Source organism: Phascolarctos cinereus, unplaced genomic scaffold (genome assembly GCF_003287225.1).
Source record: "Phascolarctos cinereus isolate Bilbo 61053 unplaced genomic scaffold, phaCin_HiC Scaffold_2;HRSCAF=192, whole genome shotgun sequence".
Classification (NCBI taxonomy): Eukaryota; Metazoa; Chordata; class Mammalia; order Diprotodontia; family Phascolarctidae; genus Phascolarctos; species Phascolarctos cinereus.
In genome coordinates this window covers 219495714-219521474 of record NW_027555625.1, presented here as the reverse complement: position 1 = coordinate 219521474, position 25761 = coordinate 219495714, and the positions used below count along the sequence as shown (strand labels likewise).

At 35.1% G+C, this 25761-nt stretch overlaps 1 protein-coding gene across 1 annotated transcript in view; it reads left to right on the top strand.

Annotated features, from left to right (window-relative positions):
* BABAM2 (BRISC and BRCA1 A complex member 2) overlaps positions 1 to 25761 on the top strand; it is a 588974-nt gene that overhangs the window by 441012 nt on the left and 122201 nt on the right. Inside the window, exons 8-10 of the mRNA XM_020983778.2 lie at positions 9170 to 9269; positions 11432 to 11502; positions 12452 to 12534. Coding sequence (XP_020839437.1) covers positions 9170 to 9269; positions 11432 to 11502; positions 12452 to 12534 — 254 coding nt within the window. The remainder of the gene's footprint in view (positions 1 to 9169; positions 9270 to 11431; positions 11503 to 12451; positions 12535 to 25761) is intronic.

The following is a 25761-nucleotide window of genomic DNA, read 5'->3' as shown; positions in this document are numbered from 1 at the left end:
AGGAGAACGGAATCTAAACTGAACTCTGAATTTGGTACACTTTGAATAGATGACAAGGAAGGAGCATAGACTTCTAAGTAAGGAAACAAGTTGAACACAGGCATATAATAAACGTGGCCAAGAGTAAGAATTACATTAGAGAAAGCAAGATCAGCTTGACTAGAGTGAAACATATTAGATTATATGAAGGCCAGAAGGAGAGAGAGGCCTTGAATTCCAGGACGTGGAATTTAGAGTTGATCATGTGGTCAGTGGGAGCCAGTAGACTCTTCAACAGAGAGATGGTAATGAAAGAATGAGCAAAATGATTAATTGGGCAGCAATATGTAAGAAGTAAGAAAGTAAGTAAGAAACTTGAGGCAAAAAAAGCCATTACAATAAAATAAGCAGGAAATGGTGGCAGTGGTAATAGAGAAAAAAGTTTAAATCTAAGAAAAATGAGGACTGGGAGACAGAGATATAAGAGATGAAAAGAGAAAAGTTGAAAATACCTCCTAGTCCTTGAGTTTAGACTACTCATAGAATGTTGATATCATTGATAGGAATCTAGAAATGGTTGTGGGTGAAGGGACAGGGTAAGTTTTCCTGCAAGAGCTCATTTTCAGTCACATTTGCTGTGTTCTCAGAACCCTTCAGTTTTTACATATGCCTCTAAAAGTATAAAACATGAACCTGAATAATAAAGACCTGACCTGTGGTTGGGAGATTATTTCTGTCTCATGAGACTGTCAGAACCATGCAAGGGATGCACTATATCATATCTGTGCTCATCTAGTCAGTCTTCATCTGGTATCATTTCTTTTACTTCTAATAACCCTTCACCAAAGTCCCTCTCTTATGACCTGTCACGGCATGAAAGGGATCCTGGGTTCTCACATGGTCTCCCAGAAGCTCTGGTAGCTCCTGCAAAACTGTGAAAGTTTTACACTTGGGCCTGCAGAATGACTATCATCCAGGACCAGCCCGGCTGCCATCCCCAGAAGGTTGGTTACCAGGTGATAAAAATTTTTGGTCCCAACAATTTATAAGACCATCTGCTATGTGAGGCGTGGAGGGGTTGCTGTTTATACTGCTGGAAGGAGTAACTATACCACAGAGAGTCACAGATCCTTTAAAGCTAAAAATGCTTCCTCGTTTTTAAAGTTCGTGCCTCAGCTCAAATCCCATCTTCTGCCTGAAGCCCTTCTGGGTCATTCTCTCCTTTTCACTTCCTTCCCTTTTCTACTCCCCACTCCTACCAGAACTTTTCTTCTAAGATCGATTACTTTTTACATACTCTGTATATAACTTAGGGATAAGTAGTTATTTACGTATCATCTCCTCCATTAGTATCTTCCCTGATGATAGCGAATATTTTTGCCTTTCTCTGTATCCCCTGTGTTTAGCACAATGTGTAGCAAATAGTAAGGATTTAATAAGTGATAGTTGACTAAGATTGAAATTAAAGAAGTTGTACTCTTCTGAATACTTTTTCATATTGAATTGCATCCTGGTTTTATTTAATTGCATGAGAGAACTACTTATATACTTATTCAAGTAGCTTCTTGAAGGTAAATAAATATATCAGACTTATTCTTCCCATATCCACTTATTGAAAGGCTGTGCATCCTAGGTCAGCCTCAAACACTACAGCTTCTATGAAGTTTTCCCTATTCCACCTTTTCTTCCCTATATGAAATGATCTTTTCTTCATCTTGCATAGAATTGTTTTGCCTCTTATCAATTTTTACATTTTAGTCAGCATTATATTATTGTATAGTTATTGCATATTTTGTATATGGATCGTATCTTAGCTAAATTGTAAACTCAGTGAAGAGATGGGCTGCATATTATCATTGGATCTTCTTGATCCACTGATGAATGCTTTACCTATAGTGCTTAGTGTATAAGGCTGGATAAATGGCTGTTGAATGAACAAAGGAATGAATTTTCTTGAAAAGTTGAATTATAAAATTAAGTATGGCTTCAAAGACTGAAAAAATGCTCTGAGTTAAATGATTTGTTATTATCTTTAAAAACCAAATTTGTATTTCCTTCCCAAACTCCCACAAAAGAAAATAACCACACCCACCCACATACGCATAACCCAATTGTTTATCTCAGTTAATGAGATGAAACAGTCATGTAATGTTTTATTATTCCCCAATGTCCATTCAGGGAATTACAGTAGCAGCTATATCTTCCTGTCCCACCAACCCACTCCCAGTCACTCAAACAGAAAATCTGAAAATTCCTTTCTCTTCCATTTCCATAGCTAATTAGTTGCCATTGTAGGGTTTCTATACCTTTTGGAGTGGGTAAATCTACTTTGGTAGTATACAGATGTCTCAAATCATATAAAATACACCACATATTTGAAGTTTCAAATAATATTGCCATTTATAAAAGTATACATTCTATATAACCAATGATAGTTAGTTTGCTAAGTACGTATTCAGAACAGGGAATTTATTTGCGCCCTTACCTGATGCTTCTCTTAGCCTAGAGGTCAGGGAAGGTATTAACGGCTTGTATGTAGGTGAAGCCTGATGCTTGCACAGCTCCATGTTTTATTGGTTTGTCACTTTGAGTAGTTTTCTGTCATTTCCTTTCTGCTGGAGATAGCAGCCATATTATCCCTTCTACTTCCAGAATTCTAATGCGAGGGCATGACTAAAGCATAAAGTATTCCCTGGGGTCTCCTTGACAGTGTTGGATGGAGACACTTGGAACACTGTATACTCCAGAAGAGACATTGCAGAAGATCTGTCTTAATGAGATCAGTGCATTTTATAGTAAATCATCATCATTTTATAGGATTGTACTCTGCTCACTATTTGAGCTATAATGACCATTTTGGGGGTATTTGTCCGCGGTGTTTTGTTTTGTTTTACAGCATCAGGAATTCTCATACACCTTCGGGGAAGTTTCTCTGAGACCTCTCCCAATAACTCAAATCTTTATATTCTCTTCTACACATCAAATGATTACTTTAAGAATCATTGTCATGTTTCATAAAATCACTTATACCCTCTGAATAACATGAAGCACTTTCCATCATCAGACAAAGTAGAATACATCCTTTCCATTTCTGAGACTTCCCCCCACCTTTTCACCCATGAAGCTTCCTCATTTTTCCCCTGACTGCTCTGAAGATCAGAAGAATCAAGTTATTTCTTTCATCTCAAGCTCACCACTTGTAGCATAAGTGGTATTCCGGTCTCTACCTTTGTCCCACTTAATTCTGTGTCTGAGAGCAGAGCCAAATACTTAGCTGGTCATGGAATCTCCATGTGTGTGCCTTTTTGTTCTGTTATGTTTTTTTCAATTCATTAATATTAAGCATCTAAAGTCACAGTCTCTCTTTTTTTATGTCATAGCCTTTGAAACCTCTCACATTAGTGATTTTGTTTCATACTGCTTTACTTGGTTTATTCAGAAAGATCAGAGCCACATTCAAACTATAGTAAGTGTGTTAAATATGTACTAGTGAGGCAGATATTTATATGAGTCAGCAGCACTTATCAGTGTGTGATGGTCTGGATATTAGGTTCAGTAGGCTGACAGGCTAGGAAACTATTGAATTAAATAATGAATGAAGTAAGAGCCTTTCAAAAATAAACACTCAGTTAAACAGTTCTTCATAGTAACTGAAATGCCTTACACATTAAGATCCTTTAAACAAATGGTCTAAATCATTCATAATTAGACATGATAGAAAACTCATTGACTTACCATAGTCCATGGTCTGGCAAATTTGAGTGTACATCTTTGTGGAGAAGATGATAATGAAAAGTATGAACAAGAGTAAGTCACTTGAGAATTCTTGATCTGTTGTTGGGACTGAGTATCAGAAAAAGAAAGTATATATTGGATTATCTATACTACACTACAACTGGAAAGGGGGGAACACTTTGGCAATGCTTAGAACCTGAGAAAGCTAAGTGACAGAGAATATCACTGTTGCTTCCTTCTGCTGTATACCTAATCCCATCTTGGTTTTGGACCAGTTGTGTAATCAATCCCATGTCTCCTCCCACCTTGCTGTTCCTCATCAGCACAGAAGCTTAGTATACTAGTGAAATTTCTTGACCATCCAAAGAGCCTACAAGCTGGCTTTTTTGGTTCATCTTGTGGAATGCTGTGCCACAAAGCAGTCCTAGCTAGGCCCTGGATTCTTTGTTGGATGGTCTGTCAAGTCCAGCAGTGAGAATGCCAGCAACCATCCAGTTGGATATTGACCATGGCCCCCTTCTGTCTTAGGACATCTGGAAACATCCTTTCTGCACTACAGTGCAAATAAATGGAGGGGTCTGGTGAACATAGAATTTTTTAAATCAAAGTTTTATTGATACCTTTTATTTTTATATCACAATCATTTTTAGATGTATCTTCTCCCCCTTCTCACTCACTAAGTTTTCTCTTTTAATAAAGGAAAACTGATACTTTTGTCACATTTGACAAAATATGTGACATTCCACACTCAGTTCCCTTCCCTCAACAACAGAAGGGTGGTATATATCTTCATTTCTTTTCTGGGGCCAAGATTGGTCACTGTAAGGATGTAGAGTTAAATTATATCTGGTTCTTTTAATTTACATTGTTAGAATCATTGTTTATATTTTCTTGGCTGTCCTTTCTGTATCATTTCATATGGATTTCCACATTTCTCCGAATTCTTCATATTTATCATTACTTATGGCACAAAATATTCTATTATATTCACATGCCAAATTTTATTTAGTCATTTTGTAGTCTATGGACATTTGCTTTGTTTCAAGTTTTTTGCTATGTCAAAAATTTCTGCTGGAATATATGGCATGCTATCTCTCTCTCCCTCTCTATCTCTTTTTCCCCTCTTTCTTCTCCTCCCTCCTTGGGATATTTGCCTAAGAGTGAGAGATGTCTGATTCAAAGGCCAGGAATAATCATTAACTCTTTTTTACATAATTGTAAATGATTTTCCAGAATGTTTGGGCCATTTCACAGCTCTGCCACTAGCATATTAGTGTGCCTTTCTTCCCATAACTCCTCCAACATTGACGATTTCCATGGTTTGTCATCTTTGCCAATTTCTGAATGTGAGATGAAGCTTCAGAATTCTTTTAATTTTCATTTCTCTTATTAGTGATTTGGAGCAATCTTTTATAAGGATATTAATAATTTATAATTCTTTTGAAAACTTTGTTCATATTATTTGATCAAGTTCTTATCTATTTGGGGAAGGACTCTTGTTAATATCTATGTGTCTTAGTTATCAGAACTTTATCAAAGATATTTGATGCAGAGTGGTTTTTCCCCCAACTGAGTTTCGCTTCTTTTCCTAGCTATATTGATTTCTTCATGCAGAAGCTATTAATTTTATATAATTGCAGTTGTATATTTTATCATTTGTGGTCTATTCTATCCCTTGTTTGTTCTCTCCTGACTGTGAAAGGTAGCTGTTATTATATGTTTTAGAGCTGAAAGGAACTGGAAAGATTATTTTACAGATGAGACCCGAGGAGGTAAAGTAACTTGCATTGGTTTATGCAGTTGTAAGTATTAGAAATAGGATTCAAACACAAGTCCTTGGATTTCAAATTCATGGCTCTTTCAAATACCCCACAATGTCTAACATCAGTTCTTTTGTCTTTTCTGTATCATTGCTTCTTTCCATTGGTACTGATGAGAGAAGGCTTATTATTTCAGAGTAATATAATATCATCTAAGCAATGGCAAAGATTCTTAGATTTAGAGAATTACTTAAGATCAGAAGATATTTTAGTGGTTTATATGTAGTTCACCCAGTGATTATAGACAACCCAAAATATTCAAAATAGTTCATATCCCATTACAGATAATTCCAAGGAGATATCCAAATTATTTTATTGTACTAGAATTTTGTTATAACAAATGTTGCTCTGTTAAGTTGGCCTTACCTGCGTCCTGACATTATTTTAGTCATATAGAGACTAGAGTATACTAGTATTCATTATGTTCAAGTATTTAGTGTTCAAGTTTTGAGTAGTAGCTGTACTTTTCAAAATAATTTATTCATAGCTCTATGTAATATCCTATGCCAAAGCCTATTGCAATGCTCCATGGTAGTATGTAGATGTTCCTGGGTTCCCAAAGGCTATGCCAATCGAGTGCAAATATTGACAGTTCTTACCAAGATGGAAAAGCTTTGAGTATGAGCCTAGAAATAGCCATTTATGTGTATCTTCAGAAGATCATCCTTCCTAAATTTGGAGAGACTTAATCAACAGATTAGCTTCAGGGTCATGAATTTATTTGGCTACAGCAGCTCACAGAGGCCATATCCATTAAGTCCCCAAAGGGTCTTGATATGCATCAGTGGAAGAATTACCCATCCAAAACAGTTGCAGATCTTTAAAGTATTGACATTTATGCTTCTATATGAAGCTTAATGATTCATGAATTTGGAACGATTCAAAAACTGTCTTATAATTATCACATATAACAAAATGGTATGTTTTCTGATATGTGAACAAAAAATACTCAAATATTCAAATGAATCTGTGATCTCACAAATTCAGGAGTTCCCTCCAACAACGTAGATGGTAATCCATTCATGCCTGCTTTTCCTTGTGCAATTATTGTCCACATTCTCCCAAAAATTCACCATAGGTAGCCCACCTAAAATACTGGAGGTTCTCCATTCTTTCTCCTAACATCACCAGGGTATCATTGGAGCACTCTGGTTATTCCTCTATCATTCTTCCCTCTTGTCAGGAGACCAGCTCACTTTCTCTTTCTGTCATGCAATTCGTGATACTGCCTTTTACTCCTTCAGAGTTCTTTATTTATAATATATTGTAGCTTGCTCACACCTACCATATACCTCTGCGTCATCCTCTATATGATGCTCATCTTTAGTTCATTGGAGACAGTAGTATTTCAGGTGTCACATATATATAGCAAGACTAATAAAATGTTTAATTGAAAAGATGGGCCTTTGCTTTCATGGATAACTTGAATTCAGTAAAAGAATTTTTCAGTTTCCCAAAAGCAAGCCAGCCTGTTATCTTTCACCTTTTCAATTGTGCCCAACTCTTGTCCAACTGTATTCACTATCCCAACTATGCATATTGAAATCTTCATCTATTTGGTCTTTCCTGTGTGTATGAACAAGCCATATTCTTTCAAGTTATTAAAGATCTCTTTCAGCAGATCTCTGCAGCATCTTGGGGCTTAATGCAATTAGCACAATGCCATCTGCAAATAAGACCTTCTGGAGGACCTCACCATGCACAGAGATGTTTTATGCCTCTTAGTGATACTTATTGTCAGAGGGAGACAAAAAAGATTAGTTTTGCTGCTACATCTTCCAAAGAATCCTAAGTTATCTTGATGTATGAATGGGAGACACCTTGTTATAAAAGAGCTTGTCACAAGAATAAGTTATTAAAAAATGTTTCCTTGTTCAATTCGTCATCCTCTCCTAAACCTCTTCTATGTACTATGAACAAGTCATTATTAGCTAAAATGTGAAGATTCATTTTTAAAAGTCAGAAATGTGTTGAGGAATGTGATAAGACTATCATTATTTTAGTAGCACATTGTATTAACTCCCAATCATGAAACCTGGTTTGAGAGTCAAAAACCATTCAAAAATGTTTAAAGCTCATGTTCGTGAATGACATATTGAAATTCTCCTATTAGAAGAAATTCTGAATTTCTTTTTCTCTCAAAGAAAGTTTTCAGCGGCAAATGTTTCTGTTAATTTCATTGCTGGTATAATTCTGCATTAGTCGTTTTGTCATTTCTTCCAGTTAGGTGTGTAAATACAATTATCTCATTTCCAATAAAATAGAAGCTCCTTGAGGTCAAGGACTTCATGTCTTTATATTCATATCCCCTAGCATAGTGCAGCCTAGAACATAGTAGATAGACACTTGATATAAATATATAAATTATAAATTATAAAAATATAAATTATTGAATTTAATTGAATTAAAAACCATGTAGTGGTTAAAGGGTAGTGAAATATAGCATAAATGAATTATTCACTGTTCTAAATAAATATTTCTGTAATTATTTTATATATAAATGTTCTGGCCACCTAACTTTATGAATCCTAAGCATATAGAATGAGAATCTTATATATCATCTAGTCCACTGCCCCAGACTTCCATCAAATGTATTGTATTCACTTTAAATAGTGGTCTTTTGTGAAATGTCAATGTTGGTGATGTTTCACTCTCCAAATAAGGAGTTCTTAGCCTTTTGTGTTATGGACCCCTTTGGCAGTTTGGTAATGCATATGGACTCATTTTCAGGAAAAAAAAATAATGCATAAAATAAAATATATAGAATTACCAAGGAATCATTTATATTGAAGTAACAGTTATCAAAACACTTTAAAAACATTCACAAACCTTAGGTTAAGAACTCAGCTCTAACTACTAAACAAAGCAATTGTTTCTAAAAAGGCATATTACACATTCAGTTTATGTATGAAAATAAAATAGACTGAACTTTTTCTATTTTGCCCCAAAGTTTCTCCAGGTTCCCTTTATCTCAGAAGGTATTCCACATGCTCAGGACCGTAGGCTGATATTTATGAATTAGACCAATGTACTTCAAACCCCTTACTGTTCTGTGTCCAAATGAGTTTAAACCCCTTAGTGTTCTGTGCCCAGGTTAGTTTGGAAAATGCTGATTTTTTCAGTTGCTTATATTTATATGAGTAAACTAATGACAGGAAATTTAGTAATTTGTCCAAAGTCATAGGGTTATTAAGTGATAAACAGTCTTCTAGTTCTTAGTCCATTGCTCCATGATGCTACATTGTCTCAGTTCAACTCAATTCAATGTAACAAGTGTTCTTTGAATGCCTTCTGTGAACTCATTGCTGTCAGGCCCTTCTAAAGAAAAGCAGAATGTTTCAATAAAACGTACAGTTTAAATATTGTTAAGATATTTATTAATGCCCTTTAAAATTGAAACTTTGTATTATTGTGTGACAAAGACAAGTTCATAGTTATGATTTACAAATATTGCTGTAATTCCTATTTGGGTAAAAAAAAAAAGAGAGATGAGAAATTCCACAGTACAGTGGGACTCATATCTTGAAGCAGTTGGTGCTTTGAGGGATAATCAAAGGAGTCGTCTTTAGGATATCATTTTTAAAATAGCTTGAGTTCCAAGACAAATGAAGTATCTGATGTACTTATCTTTTCAGTGCTCTTGGAGGTTCCTCAGCTCTTCACATCCCAGCTTTTCCAGGAGGAGGATGTCTAATTGATTATGTTCCCCAAGTATGCCAGCTACTAACCAACAAGGTAAGTGAATACCACTTCCTCTTCTGTCTTGTGAACTACTCTCTAGGGGACTCTGTTTCTCCCCCACCTTGCTAGCCCTCAAGACGCCTCAGCCTTCTCCCATCTTTCCAGTTCAGGTTTTTCTTCACTGTCTTTTGTTAATTGTAACTATACTTCATGAGCATCTATCCTCTTCTCGTGAGCAGGCATTTACCCTTTGATACTACTTTCTTCTCCTCTGCAGACTTGGTTATCCAGTTCTCTTTCATTTTGTTGTTGCCATCTCCTGTTTTCATTTACCACTGAGCTGCAAATCATGACCACATTGTGTAATTCTCACCAGATCTTGACCTTTTTTAAATTTCATAATTCAGAGATCTTCCTCATTTCATCAGGGTTATTTATATCCCTAGGTCTTCATTTTTGGGGCTTTTCACCACTATCCAATGTTCACTGCTAATTTCCAACTGACATTTTTTGCACAAAACCTCTTCTTTATGCTTTTCTTTTACTTCTCTAATGTCTGCTCTTTGATTCCCAAATATATCTACCTGAATTTTTACTGTTTTGTCCTCATGTTTTACATGTATCCATTTTTTTCCAATAAAAATCCACTGTTTTTATCCAATTATCTACAAGAAGTCTGAAAGCAGTTCTTTTCTATCCAGGGGTAGGGGCAATAGTGTTCCCCAAAGAGCTTAACTCATTCTCTCTATCTACATCAGTAGGCCTTTATTACGTAGGCAGATAATCAATACTTTGTTGTAATGATTAAACATGGTATCTAACTGTGTACTATCATTTTAAGAACATAAATATTAATGTCTCTTCATTACATTTTTCTGTAAGATCAGAATAATTAATCTGCATACAAATGTCAGATTCACTTTTTATTCTACATTAATTGTGATTCAATTTATCAGATTGTCCAAAGTGTTAATTTCTTCTTTGCTCTTATTGAATTGCTGTTGATGAATTTTTCTCATTGGCTTTGAAAGTAGACCTTTGGATTTCTTTTGTCATTCAAAAGATAGACCATCTCTAAATAGAAAACACTTCTTAAGGACAATAATATCTCAAAGATTTGAGTGGTTTTTTTTGAATGTCAGCATAACTCAGATTTGGCATCTGTGGGACTGGCATCTACTCTTGGGGTTTAATTCTCATGGCATGATTAGTTCTAATTAAGCCCAGTACCCATTGCCTTCATTCCTACTAGAAAATTGATGTGGGGACAAAATTCAAATTTGCACTCAGATGCCTTGCCTCAAATTTGTGTCACTGTGTTATATAGAAAAATGCAGATTTGGCCTCCAAGAACTGAGAATAAAGGCCTTTTTAAAGCTTTCCAATTAAGATTAATTTCTAGTCACACTTTTTACTCAAAAAATTATAAGACTATTTTCCCAGAAACACAAGAATCAGTCAGTTTTTCTTATCTGGTTCCATTTCATTAATTTTACTTGTCTTTTTAAATTATTTTTCCTTAGCTTTTCACAAACGAGGACAGTACATGGCAGCTTTTAGAAACAATGTCTTCAAATGAATTTCCATAATTATACTGGAATCTCTTTATAGCCAGTTTTGTTGTGGGTTTCTATTAAAATGATTTTCTGTTTTTAAAATCAAGTACACAGAGCTGTTTTCTTCCCTTTTTTAAACAAAACCACTTAAGCAAACTTATCATCTGTTTTCTTTTCCCAAAATAACATTTTTGATCCTACATTAAGCCTGCAAAGTAAGCAGTGTTTTTTATAAATTGCCACAAACCCTATTTTATAAATAGAATTGTTTTACTTTTTGAGGGTACAACATAACTATCAGTTCTGATTTTATCAATGTTACTTCAAATAATTTAGCATAAGCTTTAGCCATGGAAATCTTATATATTGGCCAATAGAAGAAAAATTTTTTGCTCTTTATCTCTCTGTTGCCTCCACAGTAAAGGCACGATAAAGAATGTGTTTCATTCTTAAAAAGCAATGTCTACTAATAACTGACCCCAGAATTAGAGAAATTTAGAGCTGGAAAGGGTAATTAGAGATCATCTTTGACTGCACAGCAGGAAAAGTTCAGAACTAAGTATTTTTTTCAGTGGACTGTTGTTCACTGATAGCAGGGAGACTTATAATGGGAAAGTGTTACTTATTTTATTTCACTTTTGCTTCTTTTTTCTTTTTCAGGTACAGTACGTCATTCAGGGATATCATAAAAGAAGAGAATACATTGCAGCTTTCTTGAGTCACTTTGGAACGTAAGTTTTCCTTTACTTAAAATTTTGCTTTCCTTTCATTTATCCATTCATTCATTCATTCAGCTAGCATTTGCTGAGCACCTGCTGTGTACAAGATACTTTCCTAGACACTGAAGAAGGATAAGATACCAAGAAGAACAAGACATGATTCCTGCTGTCAAAAAAATATATATATATATTATATATAATATATATATATATATATATGTATATACATCTGCGAATGAACAACTTAAAATGAAGTATGATAGAAAGTGCACTCCTTTCATTTTTGTTATTATATCCTCAGTGCTTAGCATAATGCCTAGCACATAAGTGCTTAATAGAAGATTGTTAAGAGAAGTCCAAAGGAGGGAGTAGTCATTTCATGCTACAAGTGCTAGGAAAACCTTCATGCCAGTAGTGAAATTTTAAGTAGACTTTAGAGGATATGTGGCCTGCTTTTAATCTCTTTTTAAGCAAAACTACTTATGCAAATTTATCATGTATTCTTTTGTAAAAATAACTTTTTAATTATTTGTGTATGTGCTTGAGTATGTGCGTGCAGGTGTGTAGGCCACAGTGTCAGGTGGCTGCATAGATCTCAAGGAAAGTCATTATAATAGAGACTTCGATAGTCCTGGCTGGCTCCTCCATAAAAGAAAAGATGTACAAATATATGTACTCACCACCTTGACTAAATAAGCTAAATTTAATTGTTTCTGTACAAATGTACTAGCATTTAGTATGATGTGTTTAATTTGCTATTATCCAGTCGCTTACTAGAACACAAGTTCAGGAACTCCCTTTGTAATGAAAGTATCAGTGTGAAATTTAGTATATTAAAGTGAATTTTGGAAAAGTAAGAGTATAGTTGGTTTAATAATTTAAAAGCATTAATTTAATCTTTCATGTGGTCCCAAGTCCTTTACACTTTGTTCTGATTGTTATATATATTTTCATTTCTTAGAGGAGTGGTGGAGTATGATGCCGAAGGCTTTACAAAGCTCACCTTGCTGCTGATGTGGAAAGATTTTTGTTTCCTTGTACACAGTAAGTATCATTTTGCCACTAGCAAAAAAAAAAAAAGGACTAATAGCATGTATACTAACAGGTTTGAAAATACTTAGCTGTTTCTGTTCATTCTAGTGGCTATGAATTTTTGATGGTACCCCGCAAAAGACAAATACACTTACAGACAGATTGCTGTCTCAAGGTTAGACTGTTAACCTTCCATTGTCAGGCTGTATAGCTTAAGTGCTACTTCTGTGATTCACAGTTTGGGGATCAGATGGTATGTGTGTGTGTGTGTTGTGATCAGATATATTTGTCTTTGTCCTTATCATATATGCTGATCCAGATTTTTTTCCTTAGATGAGTTATTCCCTCTTTATGTAATTCCTTAGGGTATAAGAAATGGTAAATAATCAGGTTGATCCTTCTTGTCTAGATCTATAAGAGAAAGGAAAAGTAACTAAAGTTTTTATTTTGAAGTTATACACTAGAGTTGGGCCATTCTTCAGGCCAAATACGTGCTCTGTCTCTCCCAATCATAGGCAAAGGGAGCTTGTTGTATTTTTTAGGGTAAGCTGTGAAATTGTGATACTGAGCTAGACCAATGGTATCAAATTCAAATAGAAACAGATCCCTGCAAGCTGCTTATTGACTTAGAAAACCACAAATTAACATCTTATAGGTTGTATTGTATTTTCATGTATTCTGTTAAACATTTCCCAATTACATTTTAATCTGATTTGCTGGCACTAGGGAATTTAAGGACCATGAAGGCTGTGAGGGCTGGAAGGGATGAATTTTACACCTTTGAACTAGACAGCCTAGAACAGTGAAAAGAGCCACAGGACTTTAAAGCCCAGAAATGAGATCTTGAATCCTTCCTCAAGGGCTTATGAGATAGATGATGTCTATAAAGCTCTTTGCAGACCCGACAGTTATAGAAATGTCATGATTAGCTGTATGACATTAGGTAAGTCAAAGAAACATAGACTTTTCGAGCTCCTAGAAGTCTTTTAGCCCAACCCTTTCATTTCACAGATAAAGAAATAAAGGCCCAGAAAGGTTGAATAACTTCCCTGCGTCCCACAATTAGTCATTGTAATTCTTGATGGGAAAGCTGGAGCTTAAACTCATCCCTTTGCTACTAGATCTTTCTACTTGACCATGCTATCTCCCTGGCTGTGACTCCTAAGGTATCTGTATGACTTAACCTTTCTGCATCTGAACTTAGTTTGAAATTCTGCCTCTGCCGCTGTCATCTTGGGCAAATCAACTTCTGTCAGCATTAGCTCTTCATCTGTAAACCAAGAGGGTTTAGTCTAGATAATCTCTAGAAAGTCCCTTCTGCAATTAAATCTTCTTATTCTAAATTCATACAGTTGTAGGAAAGTGCTTTATAAACTCTAAAATGTTAAATAAATGAGATATTTTTAACATTCATTTTTCCGAAGGCAGTACAGACACCATTTATCCTATATATATGCTTTGGAAAATGATTTTTACAATTTCCCCCTTCTACCTTAAGTTATATTTTGCTTAGTCTGAATTAGTTATGAAATTAATTTGTTCCCCAAAGTGGATAGTAGGGAAGGAATCCCAGATGTGTGCTAGGTAGCTAAAGGAAACTAGCTTGTAATTTTAAATTTCACCAGAATAATCTTTATGAAGATAATTGAAAGTCAGTGTTACTTTTGAAAAATTAGAACTCCTTTCCTTTCCATTGTTATTTCAAACATCATTACTGAACTGCTTTATAATAGTCTTCTGTTAATAAGTAAATACTTTGCAGACACTCCATGAATTAGAATTATCTTTTCAGTTATATCTAAAAAAAAGTAAACATAACATTTTATTCTCATTATGTAAACTGATGACTTTTTGCAGGAGGGCAGTGAACTGGATTGCCTTTAGAAAATTATTTTTTCCTTCCTACCTCCCCCAATTCTTCATCCTCATTAATAAAGAAGGAAAAACAGCCTCTGTTGGAAACATGAAGAGTCAAGCAAAACAAATTCTAGTATTAGTCATGCCTGGCTCCCCAAAAAAATCTGTTTCAATCAGCACTCTGTATCTGTCACTTCTTTGTCATAAAAGTGAGTAATATGTTTCATCATGAGTCTTCTGTAATCATGGTTGGTCATTGAACTGATCACACAGTTCCCAAGTCTTTTTTTTTTTTTCAAAAAATGTTTTATTTACTTTATTTTTAATTTATGGAATAAAACAAGCATTTCATTAACATAGTATAACAAAAAAAGATGATTACCAAAAAAAATAAAATTGTATAGCTCTTTTTATTACCCTACAGTTTACTCAGAAGCAAAGATCTAGCTTTTTTTTATTGTTCTTCCTTTTATGTTGTTTGGTTGCGGGTGATGAAGTCAGTAGTCTCTAAAGAACTGAAGCTGAGGGCAATGGAGGAAATAGGTGTGAATAGGCTACAACACAATACAAATGAGGAATTACTTAGAAGGAGCAGCATAAAAGATGACATCAGAGAAACGGATGGCCAGGAAAAAAGATGGATCAATCACATAGTGATAGGGAAAAATAATTGTTAAACAGACTTTATGCTCCTTTGGTTTCTGTTTAATGTCAAGAGAATTCAAGGAAGGCTCTCAGAATGTTGAGTGGACTCCTGTGATGGATTTATGAGAGGACATAGATGTACGTCATGTAGCATAGACAAAAATGGATTAATTATGATCATGTTACTGTAGAGAGTACCCACATCAGTGAGCACATAGATAATTTGAAATTTATTGAATAATAAGCAATGGGCTAGAAAGTAAAATCCCAGAGATTTTTTTTAATATTTTATATTTTAATATATTTACATATATTTAATATTTTATTTTTCCTAATTACATATAAAAACCATTTTAATGTTCTTTTTAAAAGTTTTGATTCCCCAGTTGATAAATGGTCAAAGGATATGAACAGGCAGTTCTCAGATGAAGAAATTAAAGCTATCTATAGTCATATGAAAAAATGCTCTAAATCACTATTAATTAGAGAAATGCAAATCAAAACAACTCTGAGATACCACATCACACCTATCAGATTGGCCAAGATGACAAAACAGGAAAATGATAAATGTTGTAGAAGATGTGGGAAAATTGGAACACTAATGCATTGTTGGTGAAGTTGTGAAATGATCCAAACATTTTAGAGAGTAATTTGGAACTGCGCCCAAAGGGCTATAAAAATGTGCATACCCTTTGACCCAGCAATAGCACTTCTAGGGCTATATCCCAGAGAGATCATACAAATGGGAAAAGGACTCACATGTACAAAAAATATTTATAGCAGCTTTTTGGTGGCAAAGAATTGGAAATTGAGAGGATGCTCATCAGTTGGGGAATGGCTGAACAAGTTGTGGTATATGAATGTAATGGAATACTATTGAGCTATAGGAAATGATGAACAGGCTGACTTCAAAAAAACCTGGAAAGACTTGTATGGTCTGATGCTGAGTGAAGTGAGCAGAACCAGGAGAACATTGTACACAATAACAGCCACATTGTGTGATGACTAATATTGAGAAACTTAACCCTTCTCAGCAATACAAGAATCTAAGACATCTCCAAAGGCCTCATGATGGAAAATGCTGTCCACACAGAAGAAAGAACTATGGAGTTTGAATGCAGATGGAAGCATACTGTTTGCTGTTTTTTATCTTCTGTTGTATTTTGTTTCCTCTTTCTGGTGGTTCCTCCTATTCTTACTTACAACATCATTAATGTGAAAATATGTTTAATAGGAATGTACATGTATACCCTATATCAGATTGTGTGCTGTCTTGAGGAGGAAGGTGTGGAGGGAGGGGGAGAAAAATTTAAAACTCAAAAACTTATGGAAGTGATTGTTGACAATTCAAAATAAATTAGTAAACAAAATTTTGTTTTGAGTTCCCAATTCTCTCCATCCCTCCCTAGCCTCCTGTCTCTCTGAGACAGTAAGCAATTTGATATAGGCTATACATGTGTAATCATGAAAAAATATTTCCATATTAGTTGTGTTGTGAGAGAAAGCACAAGCCCCCCCTCCCCCAAAAAAAGAAGCTGCAAAAAAAAAAAAGGTGAAAAATGGTATGCTTGGATCTGCATCCAGACTTCACCAGTTCTTTCTCTGGAGGTGGATAACATTTTTCATCATGAGTCTTTTGGAACTGTCTTGGATCATTGTATTGCTGAGAATAGCTAAGTCATTCATGGTTGATCATTGTAAAATATTACTGTTATTCTGTTATTGTGTACAATATTCTCCTGGTTCTTCTCACTTCACTTTACATCAGTTCATATAATTCTTTCCAGGTTTTTCTGAAATCATCCTGCTCATCATTTCATATAGTACAATAGTATTTCATCACAATCATATACCACAACTTATTCAGCCATTCCCTAATTAGTGGCCATCCCCTCAATTAATTTTTTGCCACAACAAAAAGAGCTGGTTATGAATATATTTATAGAAATAGGCTCTTTTTTCTCTGTCCTTCTCTCTCTCTCTTTTTTAATCTCTTTGGGATACAGACCTAGTAGTGATATTGCTGCATCAAAAGGTATGCACAGTTTTTATAAGTCCTTTGGGCATAGTTCCAAATTGCTCTCCAGAATGGTTGGATCAGTTCGCAATTCCACCAGCAGTGCATTAGTGTCCCAATTTTCCCACATCCTCTCCACATTTAGCATTTTCCTTCTCTGTCATATTAAGTGACCTAAGGTAGTACCTCAGAGTTTTTTTTAATTTGCATTTCTCTAATCAATAGTAATTTAGAACATTGTTTTCATAACTCTATAGATAGCTTTGATTTCTTCATCTGAAAACTACCCATTCATATCCTTTGACCAATTATCAATTGGGGAATCACTTATATTCTTATAAATTTGACTTTATTCTCCATATTCTTGAGAAATGAAGCATTTGTGAGAGATGCTGTAAAGATTATTTCCCACTTTTCTGCTTTCCTTCTAATCTTGGTTACATTGGTTTTCTTTGTACAAAATCTTTTTAATTTAATATAATCAAAATTATCCATTTTGTATCCCATAATGCTCTCTGCCTCTTGTTTGGTCATAAATTCTTCCCTTATCCATAAATCTGACAGGTAAAATTTTCCATGCTCCCCTAATTTGCTTATACTAACACCCCTTATGTTAAATCATGTTCCCATTATGACTTTATCTTCGTATAAGTGTAAGATGCTAGGCTATACCTAGTTTCTGCCATAATGTTTTCCAATTTTTGCAATGGTTTTTTGTAAAATAGTGAGTTCTTGTCCCAAAAGCCTAGGTCTTTGGGTTTATCAAACACTAGACTACCATGGTCAATTACCACTGTGCATTGTGTACCTAATCTATTGCACTCTATTTCTTAGCTAGTACCAGATTATTTTGATGATTACCACTTGATAATATAGCTTGAGATCTGGTATGGCTAGGACACCTACTTGCACCTTTTTTTCATTGATTCTCTTGATATTCTTAATGAGTTTTGGTTCTTCCAGATGAATTTTATTATTTTTTCTAGCAATATAAAATAATTTTTGGTAGTTTGGTATGGCACTAAGTAAGTAGTTTAATTTAGGTAGAATTGTCATTTTTCATTATATTGGATTGGCCTACCAGTGATATTTTTCCACTTGTTTAGATTTGATTTTATTTGTGTGAGAAGTGTTTTGTAATTGTGTTTGTATAATTGTCTTGGCATGTAGTTTTATATTTATATCCCTAGTGTTTTGTATTGTCCACAGTCATTTTAAATGGAATTTCTCTTTCTGTTTCTTCCTCCTGGACTTTGTTGGTGATTTATATAAATGATGATGCGTTTATATGGATTTATTTTCTATCCTGCAACTTTGCTAAAGTTGTTAATTATTTCAAGTAGTTTTTTAGTTGATTCTCTAGGATTCTGTAAGTGTACCGTCATGTCATCTGCAAAGAGTGCTAGTTTTGTTTCCTCATTGTGTATTCTAATTCCTTCCATTTCTTTTTTCCCTCTTATTCCTATAACTAGTATTTTTAGTATGATATTGAATAATAGTGGTGATAGTGGACATCCTTATTTTACCCCTGGTCTTATCAGGAAGCTTCTAGCTTATCCCCATTACAGATAGTGCTTACTGATGGTTTTAGATAGATATTACTTATCATTTTAAGGAAGGCTCCCTTTATTCCTATGCTCTCTAGTGTTTTTAATAGGAATGGGTATTGTATTTTGTCAAAGCCTTTTCTGCATCTATTGAGATAATCATATGATTTCTGTTGGTTTTGTTATTGATAAGGTGAATTGTGCTGATCATTTTCCTAATATTGAACCAGCCCTGCATTCCTGCTATAGATCCCACTTGGTCATAGTGCATGATCCTTGTGATATATTGCTATACTCTCCTTGGTAGTATTTTATTTAAATTTTTTTTGTATTGATATTCATTAAAAAGAATTGGTCCATAGTTTTCTTTCTCTGTTTTGGCTCTTCGTGGTTTAGGCTTCAGCACCATATTTGTGTCATAAAAGAAATTTGGTAGAACTTCTTTGCCTATTTTTCCAAAAGTTTATATAGTATTGGAGTTAATTGTCTTTTAAATGTTTGGTAGAATTCACTTGTGAATCCATCTGGCCCTGGAGATTTTTTCTTACAGTTTGTTTATGGCTTGTTCAATTTCTTTTTCTAAAATTGGGTTATTTTAAGTTTTCTATTTCTTCTTTTGTTTATTTGGGCAGTTCATATTTTTGTGAATATTCATCCATTTCTCCTAGATTGTCAGATTTATTGACATATAATTGGACAAAATAGCTCCTGAAAATTGCTTTAATTTCCTCTTTATTGGTGGTGAATTCATTCTTTTCATTTTTGATGCTGGTAATTTGGTTTTCTTCTTTCTTTTTTTAAAAAATGCAAATCAGCCAATTCATTTCATTTATTAATTCAGTGACTTTCTTTTGATTTTATTGATCTCTCCTTTGTTTTTCAGGATTTTCAATTTGGTGTTTAATTGGAAATTTTTAATTTCTTCTTTTTCTGCTTATTTTAGTTGCATGCCCAATTCTTTGATGTATTCTTTATTTTATTAATGTAAGCATTTAGAGATATAATGCTTTCCTAAGTATTGCTTTGGCTGCATCCCGTCAATTTTGATATGTTGTATCATTGTTCTCATTCTCTTTAGTGAAATTATTGATTGTTTCTATGATCTGTTCTTTGACCCTCTAAATCTTCAGGATTGGATTATTTAGTTTCCAATTAACTTTTATTCTACGTTTCCATAGCCCTTTATTGATTGTAATTTTTATTCCATTATGATCTGAAAAGGATGTATTTAATATTTCTGCTTTTTTGCATTTGGTTATAAGATTTTTATGCCCTAATACATAGCCAGTTTTTGTGTAGGTGCCATGTACCACTGAGAAAAAGATATATTTCTTTCTATTCCCATTCAGTTTTCTCCAGAGGTCTATCATGTCTAATTTTTTCAAAATTCTATTTACCTCCTTAACTTCTTTCTTATTTTTTGATTAAATTTATCTAGTTCTGAGAGGGGAAAGCTGAAGTCTCCACTAATATAGTTTCACTGTCTATTTCCTCCTGTAAATCATTTCACTTCTTTAAAAATTTGGATACTATACCATTTGGTGCATATATATTTAGTATTAATATTACTTCATTGTCTGTGGTACTTTTTAGCAAGATGTAATTTCCTTCCTTATCTTTTCAAATTAGATGTATTTTTGCTTTTACTTTATCTGAGCATCATGATTGCTACCTTTGGTGTGTAAATTTTTAACTTCAACTGAAGCATAATAGATCTGCTCAAGCTTTTTATCTTTGCTTGCTGTACCTCTCTGCTTCTGACATGTCTCTTGTAAACAACATATTGTAAGATTCTGGTTTTTAATCTACTTTGCTATTCAACTCTTCTGTTTTGTGGGTGAGTTCATCCCATTCACATTCAGAATTATGATTACTGTGTTTTCCTGCATCCTATTTTACCTTGTTTATATTTCTCTCTCTCTCCTTTCACCCTGTCCCTCCTTAGAAGTGTTTTGCTTCTGACCACCACCTTCTTCAGTCTGCCTCCCTTCTATGAGTTCCCCCCACTTCCCTTATTCTACCTCTCTCCTGCTTCCTTATAGGGCAAGATAGAGTTCCATACCCAACTGAGTGTGGATGTTTTTCCCTCTTTGAGCCAATTCCGATGAGGGTAAGATTCAAGCACTGCCTCCACTTTTCCTCCTCTACATGTGAGATAATTTTCCCCATTCTATCTCTTTCTCACTCCTTAATTTTGTTTTTTGGATATCATCTCATCAAATTCAACGTACACCCACACCCTCAGTCTATGTATACTCCTTCTAACTGCACTAATAGTGATAAAGTTCTTTAGAGTTATAGGTATTATCTTCCCATGTAGGAATGTAAACAGTTTAACCTTATTGAATCCCTTATGTTTTCTCTTTCCTATTTACCTTTAATCATGTATTTGAAGATTCATCAACTCTGATCTCTTCATCAGGAATTCTTGAAAGTCCTCTATTTCATTGAAAACCCATTTTTCCCCCTGAAGAATTATGCTCAGTTTCATTGGGTAGGTGATTCTTGGTTATAATCCTGGATCCTTTGCCTTCTGAATTGTCATATTCCAAGCCCTCTGATCCTGTAATGTAGAAGTTGCTAACTCCTGTGTAATTCTAACTGTGGCTCCATGATATTGGAATTGTTTCTTTCTGGCTGCTTGCAATATTTTCTCTTTGACCTGGGAGCTCTGGAATTTGGCTATAATATTCCTGGGAGTTTTCCTTTTGGACTTTCTTTCAGGAAATGATTGTTGGATTCTTTTAATTTCTATTTTACCCTCTGGTTCTTGGATACCAGGGCAGTTTTCCTTGGTAATTTCTTGAAGTATGATGTCCAGACTTCTCTTTGATTATGGCTTTCAGGTAGCCCAATAATTTTCAAATTACCTCTCTCCTAAATCCATTTTCCAAGTCAGTTGTTTTTTAAATGAAATATTACACATTCTCTTCTATATTTTCATCCTTTTGACTGTGTTTTATAATTTCTTGATGTCTTGTGGAGTCAATGGATTCCATTGTCTGATTCTAATTTTTAAGGAATTATTTTTCTTCAGTGAGTTTTTATATCTCCTTTTTCATTCAGCCAATTCTACTTTTTACAAACTTGTTTTCTTCAGTGAATTTTTGTACATCTTTTTCCAATGTTTTAATGCTTCGTTTAATAAGTTATTGACTTTTTTCATGATTCTCGTACATCATTCTCATTTCTTTTTCCAATATTTCTTCTACATCTCTTGATTTTTTAAAAATCCTTTTTGACCTCTTCTTAGAGTTCTTTTGGGCTTCAGACCAATTTACATTTTTGTTTGAGACTTTGCGTCTAAGTGTTTTGAAATTGCTGTCCTCTTCTGACTTTGTGTTTTGATCTTCCATGTCTTTTTTTGCTCATTTTTATAAATTTCATGACTTAACTGTATGTTAAATTTGGGCTCTGCTCTTGGGGTGGAGGGAGCACTGTCCCAAGCGTCTTGTGCCAGAGGCATTGGGCCTCACTGATGTCCTGCTCCAGATTTGTGGGGCCTCACTGCTGGCCAGTCCTGAGAGTCAGGGCCTTGCTGCTGGTTTGTTGGGATGCAACCTGTTGCTGGCTTGCCCAGATGCCACCTGTGCTTGACTGCACTCCCATTTTACATGAGTGAGACAGAACTTTTCTTCAGACCTTTTAAGTTGTCTTGGGCTAGAAAATTATTTTACCCCATCCTTTTGTTGGTTCTGCCACTCCAAAATTCATTTATTATTTTATAGTTGTTTGGAGGTGAATTTGGGAGAGTTCAGGTGAGTTCCTATTTTATTCTGCCATCTTGGCTCTGCCATCCTCCCCATCCAGAGATTTAATCCCAAGAGTACCTGACTAATTGTTGGACTTTAATGTTTGCTACTTATCTTATTTAATGTCCTCATATGAAAAGTAAGGATATTAATTCAGTTCAATTGAACTGATAATACTTATTGAATATCTACTATGTAGAGGCTTTGTCAGGATTACGGGGGAAAATATGTGGGCAGAACCAATTGAGGTTAGATTGCTAGCTAGAATCAAGTCACAGTATAAGAAGGAGACGTCATTAAACATATCTAGAAATTTAAGCACTCCGTAAATCTCTCTGATGACAATGTTTTTAGGCCTTACTTTATTTCAAATAATTCAAGTCAACATTTATTATATATCTACTTTGTACTGAGGCAGCAAGGTAGTATAGAATGCTGGACTCAGAATCAGTAAGAAAGACCCGAGTTCAAATCTGGCCTCTGATTCTTAATTGTGTGACCTGAGCAAGTGACTTAATCTCTCTCAGCTCCTGTTTATTCATCTGTAAAATGGGGATGACAGTAGCACCTACCTAACAGGGTTATTGTAAGAAGCAAATGAAAAAAAATGATATATAAATGATAGCTATTATTGTTATCCATCATTTCTAGGTGTTAATTATATAGGAAAGATAAGACACAAAAACAAATAACTATAATACAGTATACATATTAAATATGTATATTGTATAAGTATGTAGGAGAAGAATACAAAGAATGTGGAAAAAGAGATGTGAGGGAAAGACTACTTCTGGCTGAGAAGAACAGGGAAAACCTTATGGTAGAAGTGACATTTAATCTGGGCCTTGAAAGAATGGAATTTTAGCAGGTTGAAACATAGGAAGACTACATGCCATGCACTAGAGGACAGTATGATCAAAGATGCCAAGACAGAAAAGGGCATTTGAGCTTGAACTATGGTGTTTCCCTTCACCCATCTGGCCTTTTCTTTTTGTGATCTCATTTCCTTTTTGCCACATCAGATTTATGCCAGACCTTATGTTCCATGTTACTGACCTTGACTCTTGAGTGTGCCCTCCCTTCATGGCGTGTTTTTTGTGTTCTTGACCAAAGACTTGTCATTAACCCAGCCACAGAAGCTCAGTAGGCAAGGCCTGTGCTCTTCACTTGATGGTGACAATAGTAATGGCCCCCTGCCTTACACTGTAGCTATAAAGAATATCATAAAAAAAAAGGATTATTAGCAGTTTTGCAAAATAACTAGCTTAGTTGGATGTTTTCAACTAGCTACTTCCTCTCCAACTGTTCAGGAATCTGATCTCTTTTCATCCAAGGTTACTTTTGGTCTCAGTCTTGGATCATTGTACATTCACTTTATGTAAACCCATATCAAATTTCAAAACATTGTGGTTATAAGCACCATGGAAGGCTGACCCATTAACAGCGGGGCGTTCCACATGGAATTCAAGGGTGAGTTTTCTGGTGGTGGTTGGCAGGAGGAAATTGTCATTCACAGGGATGGATGTTCAGGGAAAGAAGAACACCATGGGGTGCATCCACCCATTAGATAGCTCCTGCCAACTCCCTTTTAAATGTATTCAGCGTTATAGCTATTCTTGTTCCTTTTGAAAGCCTATTCCACACATAATACTTTCTGCCTGGTGCCATGTGTCCTGTATTTCTGACAGCTCTTTTCCCTGCTTTCTTTGTTAGCTTTTCCAAGTATGACATACAGAACTGAAACATAATGTCATATTTTCACTTGGCTTTGAATTATCTTGTTCAGAAGCAATAAGACCCCCAGGTGATCATTAGAACAGCTGCCAGAGACCCTGGGAATAGCTTAATTTTTCTTTTTATCAAAAGTGTTTCCATAGTGTGTCACAGCTTTCCTCTTCCCCAGTCTGTTTGCTCTTCATCTCTTAGCATCACTGCCTGCATTGTGTTGATTTTTCTGGTGGATGGGGCGCTAGACTAAAAATCAAGGGACTTCATCATCAAACATCTCTTGATTGTGGGTGAATTGTTTTCCCTAAATTGTTTCTGTTTTATTATCTGAAAAGAAGGAATATCTGTCTCCCACATCCTTCAAAGTCGAGTTAAAACCATTAAATAATGCATTGTCCATATTCACTTACTTAAAAGCCTGTCACTTTGTCTCCCTCAGGATTGTCACTGTGCAAGCCTAAAGCACCTGTAGGAGTATCTGCTTCATTCCTCCCCTATCTGAAAGTGAAAGGAGAAGTGGAGTAGCAGAGGCATCACACAATATTATAGTCATTTCCCCTCTCCCCCCCCCCCACAAAAATCCCAATTATATGAGAAGGGGAAAAGGATGTATTCTAGGATTGGGACCATGTTCCTACATCTCCCCTACTTCACAGAAGCTCACAGTTGAAATGAACCTTAGGGACAAGATGGTTCAAATCATACCTGACTAACTCTGCTAACAAATGTTAATTCAACCTTCATTTGAACACTTCCCTTGATAAAGAACTTCGGCCTAGTCAGAGAACCTAGGCAACCTTTCTGTCTCCCTTCTTTCACTGAAAACCTAAGGGTTAGGAAAAGATTGCAGATGGATGTCTTAGGAGCTGGTTGAGATGGGCAATCATGATGCTGGTAGAAGGAAGGTGCCATTGTTTCTTTGAGGCAAATATGTACAACTTTACACTTCCAAAGGACTATGGAAACTGGGGTGGGGGGGGTTGTTATCACATTTGAAGGTGTCTCAGGAAGTTCTGGAACATCCCGGCTGACTGCCTTTTGGGGCAACAGGTATGATGAATGATGGACCATGGTCATGGCTTAAAATCTAGCTGTAGGGGGTAATCAGAAGCAAAAACTTATAAGGAGGGACAGGGTCAAAAGAAAAATAGAATAAATGGGGTGTGGAATAGGATTAAGGGAAATATACCTAGTTTTTCACAACATGACTACTATGGAAGTGTTTTGCATGACTACACATGTATAACCTGTATCGAGTTGCTTGCCTTCTCAGTGAGGGTGGGTGGGGAGGGAAGAAGGGAGAAAATTTGGAACCCAAAGTTTTAAAAGCAAATGTTAAAAATAAAACCTAGATATACTTGCTATCAGATCATGAGGAGCATCCAGGCTGCCCCAGAAATCTAAGCATGAACAGAATATAGTGTCATTTTGTATAGTATTTCCTTAGAAAAACTTACTTACAATGAGGACTCATACACAGTAGGTGTGTAGATAAATAAGTATTCATTTGATTGTTTTGATCTCTTTGGAAGTAGGGATTGTTCATCAGCTTCTCAATGTATTCCTGTGCTCTAAGAATCTGTGATTGGAATGGGGTACCAGAAGTGCAAACAAAAGGACAAAAACATTGTGCACATCAACATGTTTGAGAAAATGAGAGGGGTACAAATGATGGGAGCAGATGTATGAGATA